The sequence below is a fragment of the Anabrus simplex genome, chromosome 7 (assembly GCF_040414725.1).
Source record: "Anabrus simplex isolate iqAnaSimp1 chromosome 7, ASM4041472v1, whole genome shotgun sequence".
Lineage (NCBI taxonomy): Eukaryota > Metazoa > Arthropoda > Insecta > Orthoptera > Tettigoniidae > Anabrus > Anabrus simplex.
The window spans coordinates 130,355,159-130,367,237 of NC_090271.1; the positions used below are offsets into that span (position 1 = coordinate 130,355,159).

The following is a 12,079-nucleotide window of genomic DNA, read 5'->3' on the forward strand; positions in this document are numbered from 1 at the left end:
GAAAATTAAATTAAATTTCTACTCACCATGTAGAAGATCTCGCGTTGTTTTTAGATTCACTTTCCCGTAACGAAGGAAATAATCCTACAAAGCGAATATACCACTCATTTCTGAGTCAATATCGGCATTGTCATCATCTGTTGAGGTTTCACTCTCGCTTGACCCTAAAGAGATAATAAAGTCTTCAACATAATCGTCTGTGAGACTTTCTTTCTCTCAAGCTTTAATCTCGGATTTCGTGTGTCACACAACGTTGCTCCAGTCCTCCGCACTTATACGGCCTACGGCTTCGAAAATAAGTCTTTCAACTGCTGAAACTGTGAAGAGTCGGTTATTCTCAGCTACATAATCCTTCACTTGGGCCAAAATCAGTGCTATGGCGTTAAAATGGCAATGGTATAGTGGAAGGTGATCTACTTAATGCCCGTTTTTTTCTGGCTATCCACCACATAAACTGGGCACTGGGGCTTGTTTTGTTTCAAGAGATGCGTAAGATCCCCCTTCCCCATGTCATCGCGAACCGAAATATTATGTATGCTTCTTCAACCACTTAATCAACATTCTTTGTAGCCGCCATTGTTGGTGCTTTGTCAAGAATGACTCCCTAACATTACAAACAATTTCCCGGGCCTGACTCTTTAGTGGAGTACCGCGTCCGAAGGTCTTTCTTCTCTTGGGAGCTTCATCCTTAGAAGTAGGCGTCGACATGACAGAATATCGAATTCACACACGGGCCTAAAATTAACCTAGTATATAACTACCGAAAGAAATATTAAATTAATCTACTATATAAAATAGATCACCTGTTACACACTATTCACTACAATATAACGCGCTATAATATTAAACATACTAAACAATACATTTATAAACTCTACACTACGAAATATAAACGAACAACAACCTAGCACAAAGACACACAAAGACCGCAAAAAGAACTGAGCACAATACAACACACAGTTGATAGCACGTGGTTACAATAAACAACAGATCGACAACACTCTAACAGGAACTGGAGTTTAACGCGCTCTATCGGAGCGATCGGCTGCCTATGATTGGCTGTTGATTAATTCACTTACCCTCCGCCAAAAGGCAGCGCTCAAACGTCAAGTCGAAACTCATAATAACTGAATTATAAAATAAGGATTTTTTAGCGAAAACATTAATTTTAAACCATTTGTTTATTTTTCTTCATTATCGGAGAACGTCATCTTCTAAATGATGTCTCAACCATTAATTTTGATGAAGTATTAAGGAAGATATGGCGTACCGACAAAAAACACCTTTGAGAAATAATATGTATACGTTCATTAGGTGCATCAATGCTTTGTAGGGAACCACAATCACTACTTGTTACGAGTGTAGATAAGGATACTTCATATGAAGGTCAGTCAAGGATCAAGTACTTGAAATAAAATGCTGTGCAATACCACTTGATCATTTACCTGATGTTGTTAAGTCTTCAGTCCGAAAGCTTTTCGGATCCTCAAATAGCAGAACCGAATGATGATTGACTCACCTTGAGCAGCATGTTGAACGTGTTTGTTACACAGACGGAGCTGGGCGATGTGTGTGTGTGCGCCAATAATTCTAATGGCTCTAGTAACTTCCATACATTGCTTCCAACGTCTAACCTGGCTCTTTTCTCCTTCAGGTTTAAAATGAAGTGGGAATAAAATTCATCTTTATATCACGATCTCACATGATCAAAGTAAACTTCCCCGGAACCACCTAATATCAAGTGTATACGTGCAACTCGCATAGACAGCATAAAACAGCCCAAATTCACTTATTCCAGATGTACACAGACTGGACACAAAACGAACTGCCGGAATTTTAAGAATTTTATATTACAGCAATCAATTGTAACATAATTTTATCTAACTCATATATCATCACAGTAATGTATTTTATAATGTGTTAAAATGTGTTTTAGATGTTTTAGGAATACGTATATATTTGTTTAATTTGTACTTAAGGCTGATGGTGGCACATAGATACCGAAACTAGTACCATTTGACATGTGATTGAATCACAATAAAACGTCATTGTATTGAATAGGTGGACCTTGAAAATAATTTTAATTGACTGAACTTTGTTTTGTCTAGTGACATTTGAAGTCCCACCCTAGCAGCCTGGTGACAGAGTGTATTTAGCTGCTATTTCACATGAGCTCGCTACATTATTGTTGTTAATTGAGGTGCGGTTTGTCCCTTGTGCTCCTGGTCATCTCCGCTAAATGACATTAGTGGTACAGTTAAGGAAACTAACTTTTTAGCTAATATAAAATTATTATTTTACGTTCAACAATGTAATTCTACAAATATAATTTATATTGTGGTAATCAGTTAATTTGTCTCTATGCCCTGCATTAAGTACGCTACTATTGACAATTTAATTAGTAACATTGAAACACTTTATTCCAGGCGAGGCAGAGAACGCATACGCCTTTGTACGCAGGCAGTTCCACTGGAACGAGGTGGATTTTGGTTATTATGCCACGTACTCTATTGTAATCCATCTAATTGGTGAGTACAAGTTTAATTTATACGTTTCTAATTGAAGAATTTAATAAGATACTTGAATTTATAGGGTAATACAAGAAGTACGTTTCTCTAATTATTTGCGTAGATGAACGGATTAAGAGAGATCAATATAAAGAACACTATTTTCTTTCGGCACTACTCGTTCATTTTGTTGTTGTTGTTGTTGTTGTTATTGTTGTTGTTGTTGTTGACGTAATCGCCAAATTATTCAAGTTTTTGTCATACCGTGGTACAAAATGTCTTTCTTCATTTCCTGGCTATAAGAAGAGGAATCCTACACGTTGAACCATTTCAAATTTTACTGTAATTTCATCCTCCCTGGGAATTAGTCTTTCCCGCAGTTGTTCGTCATAGGGAGGTCATGCTGTTAAAACTAGAACAATAGAAAACATTTTGTTTGTTTGTTTGTTTGTTTGTTTGTTTGCTTGCTTGCTTGCTTGCTCTGTCTACATGTCCCCCTCCCCTCCCCTACTCTAATCTCGGGCAATACCAGGGAGTGCTAAGAATGGCTGGAAGCCCATTATAAAATTTACAGTAATAACATGATCATAGCAGGTGACATTAACATTCCCACAATAACAAGTACACACCTCAGTCCCGATGTCATTGTCGGATGATTTAAAAAAATATAAACCTTTTCGAACTAACATCTCTTAATACTGTGCACAATAGCAATGGGAAAACCCTTTACTTAATTCATACCAATTATACGCAATTACAAGTTTCCAGGGACACATTCCCTCTCTTAGAGAAGATAACCAACGCCCTTTATTAAAATTAAATTTACCACTGAAAAGGGCTCAAGAGAATTTTGGGCTAAAATGGAAACAAGATTTAACTTTAGGAAAGTTAAGTTTGAGAAGCTGTTTACAAAATTAAGGGACGCCTACTGGAATGAGAGTAGAAGGGCAAAGTATGTTCTAAAACAATAGGTGCTGCGTCAGCATTTTCCCCACGCTTTTTTGAGAAGTGTATCTATGTCGGATTTGATACAATGACCTAGTAGTGTACCTATGCGGGTTCTTAGCCGGGTTCAATGACCTCTCGGTGAAGTTGTGACGCGGAATAACGTCATAACCTTCCGTGAGCAAGCCTAACGTCACAGACTCTATTGGAGGGACCCAATTGGTCAGGGAATGATGTGGAGTTCTTTTTACCCCTAGGTGAGGTTACGACGTCATACCCATACTTACGAGGGCAACCTAGGGTGTTTATGACCCCTAGGTGAGGTTATGAACTCATACCCGGGCAATGCTAACCTCACGAGCCACTTTGGAGGAGCCGAATCGGACGGGGGCCGCTTCGAGGAGCCGAGTGAGAAAGATCACGGACCCCTTCTCCCTTATAGACTTGGTACTTCTATAAGGAAGGGGATAAGGAGGAGGAAGTCTAGTCTATGAGGAGGAGCTAGTTATAAGCTACTAGTTCTATGAGGATTATAGGAGAAGGAGGAGGAGGAGGATATTCGAATAGATGAGATAAGAAAGTAGAATGATTATCTCCGTTAGGCTGATGCCCAAGCAGTTTTCAGGACTCAAAATCCTAGCGCTTTGCCACCTGAGCTACCCAGCCTAAGTCAGTCTACATAGAATAGATATTCTGCTATGTTTCAACATCACCTTTGTCTGCCATTCTTAGATCAGCGTTTAGGCTGATGACCATGTAGATTTCAAGACTAAAAAGGCGAACGCTTTGCCACCTGAGATACTCAGCCTAAGTCAATCTACATAGAGGGGATATGCTGCTACTCGATTGATTAAGATTGTAGAAAATGATACAACATTACCTACACGTTTTCGAAGTTGGGAGCTGCATGAGTATCCTGGGTTATCGCCTACAAACAAGCATAGCTGGGCTGTTAAAACGTCACGTTTTGCTGAAAAGCATTTGTATATTATTTGTGGATTTCAAACCCATTGTAAATTCAACCATGAAAAAGATATCTCACAGTTTGATCAAAGTAAATTTGGGTTGCTCTATGGCATGTTTTGTAAATTCCTATCATCATATTACCAGAAATAAGATCGCCCGCGATTTTCTTCTGAAGAATTTAGAAACAAAGCACCGATTATGGTTATAGACTGCTCTTATCATGAAGAATCCATAAAAGAATCTCCTGTCGATATTCGTTTAGAATTTGAAACATCTGAAAATATTTCTGCTAACACAACAGGCTATTGTCTTATTATTCACATGAGTGATGTGTCACTTACCATCCACTATCGAATATCGTTACAAGACTATAAATAAGGATAGGCTTACATCATGATCATCAGTGTGTGCTTCTACACCGAACACTATGGAGCGGAAAGAAGATAAAGGTGCACTGTTACAGACAATAGTATTGATAACAAACAAAACTGTGAATGTGCAACCTGTTTGCCTAGCCGCGAAACTAATACGCTACATATTATTTACCTCTCTCAAGTAAGTGTGGCTGTTAAGATGTTCTATAAATATGGAACTTTATATCAGATGCCAGAACATATGATTCAGTGTGTACTGCCAGGATTTTTATCTACGTACGCTGCTCCTTTCGTAGATGCTTTTTGGGACCTCCTACCTCTCCACAGTAATAAGTCAAGCGAAGCAGCTTCATGCAGTCTCTATCGACGACATTACAAGCACCGAAGTGAAAATCGTGTCGATTGGGATGGACCTAACCCGAAGATCGTAAACTGTAGACAGTGTATGCGTGAACTTTTACCCTTTAGAGTACGTGATTGTGATTATGAAAGGAACTAAACACAAGGATGTCATAAAGGTAAGAAAAACAACTCCTCCTTCGCAAAAAATAACATATATAGTTCAATATATTTTGAAAATTTAGTTTCGTTACAAATAAATATTTTGTTTAATTTGAATGTTGCAGGGGGCTTCATTTCGAGCATGCTGTCTCTTCACAGTGAAATGTTAAGGAGTACAGCAAACTTGTCGCCAGCATAACAAAGATTGTAGTAAAACTGGTAGTAGTTTGTATAATTTTGGAAAATAATTACACAATAAATATTTCGTTAAATTTAAAATGTTCTACTTGTTGCATTCCCTTCGCCTCCTCTCACTCATCAAATATTTTCCTAGTCGTCGCCATTTTTTAATGTAGGCTGAAGAACTTCTAGTTCCCTTTTCATCACATAACCGTTGTTCGCATCTTGAGCTCAAGTGGATACGAAGCAGTAATTAGTCACATCATGCACGCTGCATAAGATTCGTATCGCGAACCCAGAAAGCGAATATTTTATCTCTTCAAACACTATAGCAAAACCTGCACAAGATAGTCTAGAGAGCTAACAAGGGAGAGCCTGTTAGTGGACAAGTCTAAACATGTATAACCATGTCCACGTGATCACTACATGTCAAAACAGCGTGACCTTAGTATGACACATGCTCTGTCCCGCTATCTCATTCCACGCGTTAGACATATCTATCCGAATATCCTCCTCCTCCTCTTAACAGAGAGTTCTAACCTCCTCCTTATAGACTTAGACTTCCTCCTCCCTCATCTTCCTCCTCCTCTTCCCCCTTATAAACTTAGTAGTTCTATAAAGATGAGGAGGGAGGAGGAAATCTAAGTCTTTGAGGAGGATGAGAAGGCAGTTATAAGCAACTAGTTCTATAAGGAGGATAGAACTCTCTGTTAGGAGGTCAAATCGCCCGCGCTGTGATGTCACGACTCTGTCAGGAGAGGGTAATGTGAAGATAAGCATGCATTTTAAATCGCCCGCGCTTATTACGTCACAGCTCCGTCGGAACACGGGAAAATAGCCTTTGTGAGGTTGGGTTACCGCTCGTGGCCAAGGTTAGGTTAACCACACCTACAAATCACCTCACCAGTTCGGGTCCTCCAAGGGGAATCCGTCTGAGGTTAGGTTAGCGTTCCTCGTATCGAGGTTAGGTTAACATGTCATCAACTACCAGTCACCTAACCGATTGGACTCCTCCAAGGGGAGCCTGTGTGTGTGAGGTTAGGTTAGCGTTCGTGCGCAAGGTTAGGTTAACGCCTCATAATGACGTCTTAACCTCATCTGCAGGTCACCTAACCGATTTGTGTCTCCTCCGGGGGCGCCCGAACGATTCGGCTCCTCCACAGTGGCTCGTGGGGTTAGCATTGCCCGGGTATGAGGTCATAACCTCACATAGGGGTGAAAACACCCCAGGTTGTCCAGTGAGATTAGCTATTCCCTTTACGAATGGGTATGACGTCGTAACCTTACCTAGGGGTCAAAAGCACCCTCACATTATTCGCTGACCAATTAGGCCCTTCCAATGGAGTCTGCGAGGTTAGGCTTGCTCTCGTACGGAAGGTTATGACGTTATGCCACGTCTTATCCTCACCGAGAGGTCATTGAACTCGGGTAAGAACCAGCATAGGTACACTACTAGGTCATTGTATCAAAAGCGACAAGCTACACTACTCAAAAGCGTGGGAAAATGCTGATGCTGCACCTGTTGTTTTAGAACATACTTTGCCCTTATACTAATGAGTTATCTAATAACTCGTAAATAAATTCGGCAGTAAATACCTTTTATAGTCAACTGTACCTGGTACTGCGGAGAAACGTTTCAAAGTCTGATTCACAGAGGCTTAATAAATAACCCTCTTGGTTCATAAGACAAATTATTAGAGACTTTAAAAAATAAACATTTCCACATAAAACGTAAGGACGTCTCCTAATATAGTGATATGAAATGTAAACAACTCAGAAGCAAAATAAAGGCACTTATTGAAGTAGTTTATAGGAAATATGTAACGACTGGTGAAGACACCATTGCACTTGATTGTAAAAAAAATTGGGTCTTATGTAAACCATAGAAAACGTAACTTAAGGACTTACGTGGTACAATGATGAGTGAGAAGTTATAGAGTTGTGAAACAATTGGGGATCTGTTTGCTAGGTATTTCAGATAGGTCTACTGACTCTGACACTGCTCTATACGACATTCCCACAGTTAATACTAGTCTCAGAAACTTTACACATCGATGAAATAAGGATGATGACATTGATAGAGCATTGAGAAAATTAAAGCCGAAGTCCTCTGCAGATCCAGATCAGATACCTCCATATATCATAAAAAGCTGTGTGGACATTCTTAGGAAGCTATTATATTTTATTATAATCTTGCTGTTAAAACACAAACTTTTCCTGGTGTTTGCCCCCCACTAAAATCAGGTGATCAGGTATTAATTAAAATCTACCGATCAGTATGTATCCCGTCAGCTTTTGTAAAAAGTGTATCCTTCATGATAAGATTTTCTTACACATTGGACCACTAATATATCACAAAGAACATGGGTTTAGGAGATCTACAGTTACAAATCTGGTCAATCTGCGTCAGGATATATCGACACAGATAATGGTGGGGGGGGGAGGAAGAAATGGTATTATTTTCACAGATTTTGGAAAGGCATTTGATAGCGTGGACTATGATATATTGTTAAGTAAATTGAGTAGATTTGTCTTCTGTATGATCAAATTTGTTAGTACTTATCTAAAAGGAAACAGTATGTTCAGTACCATGATATTTCCTGTATGGAATACAATGTATATTCGGGAATCGTTCAGGGTTCGAACCTGGCGCCAATTATGTTTGTAATTTTCATAAATGATTTGCCTAAACATGTTAAAAATTCCAACTGTCTCCTTTATGCTGAAGATTTCAAAATCACTTACTACAAAAAGACCTGTACGATATTCTAATGTGGAGCCATATGAACTAAAATTTAACGCGTCGAAATGTGTAACGATGTCATTCACCAGAAAAAAGAATAAAACTTTCCATACAAGCTGGGTCCAAACGCCCTGCAGGAAGTTGACAAAGTCAGTGATATTAGCGTCCGGTTCATGTAAACAACGTGACAGGAGAGGCCTGTCGGGCATTGGGATTTATGATATGGAATACTAAACTCTTCAGGAAGACGAATTCCATCATAACACTCTATAATGGCTTTGTACGAACAAAACTGTAATATGCTAGCGTTGTATAGAATCCAAGGTTTGACACATACAGTATATTAAGTTAATCGAAAGAGTGCAAAAACGTTTTGTAAGATTCCTACATCACGAAATGCATGGCTTGTACGCATTTATGGTCCATACAAAAACTTACTAACCAGTATCGGAATGACCAGACTTGAAAATAAGAGAAAAATATTTGATGCCGAGTACCTGCATAAATGATTAAACAATAACGTAGATAATGTGCATTTACTGTCCCTGATGAACTTTCGTGTACTCCGCTTGCATTCAAAAAACCGCGGCACGTTTAGGACTGAAAGAGCTCTGACAACCACCCACACAATTCACTACTCTGTAGGCTATGTAACAACTAAGTTATAATGAAGCTGTTAGTATAGACAATAACTTGGACTTCGACATGTCAATATCCATCGTTCATAAAACGTTTTGCAGCTACACTGCCGCAAAACAAAAAATTAACGTCAGACTGAAATCTGTTAAAATGTTACTGTAGGTGGTGAATAATTCAGTTACTTAGATCTAAGATATGTATCAATGTAACTTAATAAGTATTTTAAAGATCTTTAGGTCTACTGTAATTAGGGTTTACTATCCTGTTGTAAACCACCAAATAAATAAATAAATAAATAAATAAATAAATAAATAAATAAATAAATAAATAAATAAATAAATAAATAAATAAATAAATAAATAAATAAATAAATAAATAAATATTCTACCCAACTTCCACTGCCGTTCAACCTCTACAAATTCATAGAACCATTATGTATTCATTTATTTATTTATTTATTCACGAAGCACAAGATATAGCTACAATAATTAACAAGTATAAAATTTCATGTTAAAATATAACAAACATAACAAAAGATAAGATCAGGAACACAGCCTACTAATAACAACTGTCCTACCCAGCTCGATAGCTGCAGTCGCTTAAGTGCGGCCAGTATCCAATAATCGGGAGATAGTGGGTTCGAGCCCCACTGTCGGCAGCCCTGAAGATGGTTTTCCGTGGTTTCCCACTTTCACACCAGGCAAAGGCCGGGGATGTACCTTCATTAAGGCCACGGCCGCTTCCTTCCACTTCCTAGGCCTTTCATATCCCATCTACACCGTAAGACATATCTGTGTCGGTGCGACGTAAAGCAAATAGCAAAAAAAACAAAAGTCCAAATCGAAAACCATGAGAATGTCCATGTTCATAGCCAAATCGTCGTGGGTTAAGATGCCGGTATAACCACTTCACATCAACTTATCCTTAAAAGACTAGTTAAATCCCTCTCGAATATACTTTTACTTGATGCTATATCAAACTCTTGTCTGCTATTAATAGTGTTAACAAGAGTTGGAGGCGAATTAGGAAAGATCGATGAAGTATTGAGTGATGAGTGTGGGGAATATGGAGAAGTTCTTTGATTCTGATGGAGCGGGAAGAAACACCGAGAGAGAAGAGTGAGACTAGATGTTTCGAGCGGGAACGACTATTCAAGATCCAGTGCAGGAAGCTCAGGTCAGCTACCTGCCGCCAGATGTGCAGCGGTGACGTTTATTACCCTTAATACCTGCTGCGTAGAGAGATTTCTGAGCTTGGGGTTTCTATTCCTAACAACTGCAGCAAAGAAGGACAGTGCTCTGTCCAACTGGTTAATGTTGGAGGGGGAGGCTGTTGTCCAAATCGGAGAGCAGTAGTTCAAGAGAGGTTGAATGATCGTCAGAAAGAAGTGACGAAGAGCAGTGGGATCAGAAATTTCTGTGAAGCGGTAGAGAATGACGAGTAATTGATAGCCTTGATTGTACGAGCAGACATACTTTCTCTCTGGATACTCACACAACCCTTGTGTGAATGTATTAAACCGTCAGAAAACTGATCACTGCCGCATTCGGGAGGTGATGGGTGCGAACCCACCGTCGGCAGCCACGAAGATGGTTTTCAGTGGTTTACAATTTTCATACCAGGCGAATGCTGGGGCTGTGCCTTGTGGCCCTCCTTCCCATATTTGCGTCGCCGAAAACCTTCGATGTGTTAAACCACTAGCAAAAAATAAAATAGAAACCCTGGTCACCGTGTACTACTTCTTCTGCGACCAGGATTGCCAGATATCTGATATCAAAATACGGACAGATGTGCGGTCGAGGGAATCAACGGTGCTCGTATTCTACAAGTTGTGAACTTCGCTTCAGAATGATACATTTATCATCATCAGATAACCCCACTGTCGGCAGCCCTGAAGATGGTTTTCCGTGGTTTCCCATTTTCACACAAGGCAAATGCTGGGGCTGTACCTTAATTAAGGCCTCGGCCGCTTCCTTCCCATTCCTAGCCCTTCCCAGTCCCATCGTCGCTGTAAGACCTATCTGTGTCGGTGCGACGTAAAGCAACTAGAAAAAAAAACTAGCATCATCAGATATAATTTATTGACATCATAATGCAATTTTATATATTTTTAACATTTTATACATAAATTGAAACTTATATTTTATTTCATTTTTCATGCCAGCTCATTCATTTTCAATATATTTTTCAGCTGTTAACAGCCTTTTGTTGTCATTGCAATTTCTTAAAATTTCTTGCATGACTCTGAAGACAATTTTACGGAAATGAACGGCTCAGACTTAATCAATTTAACTGAACACCAACAATATTTCTCACATGGCCATTTCACGCTTATATGTGAAAACACCCTTCTGACAAAAGCATTGTTGGCAGGAATGAAACTTCTGCTCCTCCACACATTAAAATATTTTAACTAATCCTCACTCGGATCAAATCGGAGGAGTACGAGATGGACCTTGACTTCCCCAGGTAGCTGGCCGCTATTACGCGTCATATACGCCCGGCTGGAAAACACAAAAATTAGGCAGCGAACTCTCATTAACAGAGAAAAAAAGGAGCGAAGAACTGTATCCTAGAGATAAAGTAATTGGTATTCATCAGAGTGGAAACACTGGAGTCTTTCTTATTTATTTCCTTCTTCTTCATCTCTTTCTTGGCCTTTCTGTAGTTTTTATGGGGTCAGAAGTTTGCGTGGATTTGGCCTCGTTTTACGTCCTAAAAGCCTTCCTGATGTCTACGCTATATGGAGGGATGTATTCATTATTGCATATTTTTGTGGTGGTTGGCAATTTGTTATGTGAAATTTTGTATTAAGACGAACACAAACCCTCAGTCTCTGAGCTAGAGGAATTAAGCATGTGCAGTTAAAATTCCCGGTCTAGTCGGGAATTGAACCCGGGATCCTCTGAGCCGAAGGCCAATACTCTAACCATTCAGCCAAGGAGACCATCTGGGGTATTTGTTTCGAGATTCAAAATAGGCCCTACATTGTAATGAAATACGGGACAATTGCTGTCCGGGATAGGAGCTGCCCGGGACGGGAGAATTTAGTATGGATATTGCACTGTCCTCTAAAATCCACGACGCCTGACAACCCTACCTGCGACCATTCATTCAGTGCCTCCATCAGTTTGCAACTATCGGTGTGCCTTCTTTTTTTATCACCGACCGGTACATATATGTGCCGTCAATCGATGGAACGAACAACTAATGGATGCATAAGT

General features: G+C 39.5%; 1 protein-coding gene across 1 annotated transcript in view; it reads left to right on the forward strand.

Moving 5' to 3' along the window:
• Positions 1-12,079, forward strand: part of LOC136876970 (probable peptidoglycan muropeptide transporter SLC46) — a 159,367-nt gene that overhangs the window by 126,151 nt on the left and 21,137 nt on the right. The window contains exon 5 of the mRNA XM_067150741.2: positions 2,427-2,528. Within this exon, the coding sequence (XP_067006842.1) occupies positions 2,427-2,528 (102 nt within the window). The remainder of the gene's footprint in view (positions 1-2,426; positions 2,529-12,079) is intronic.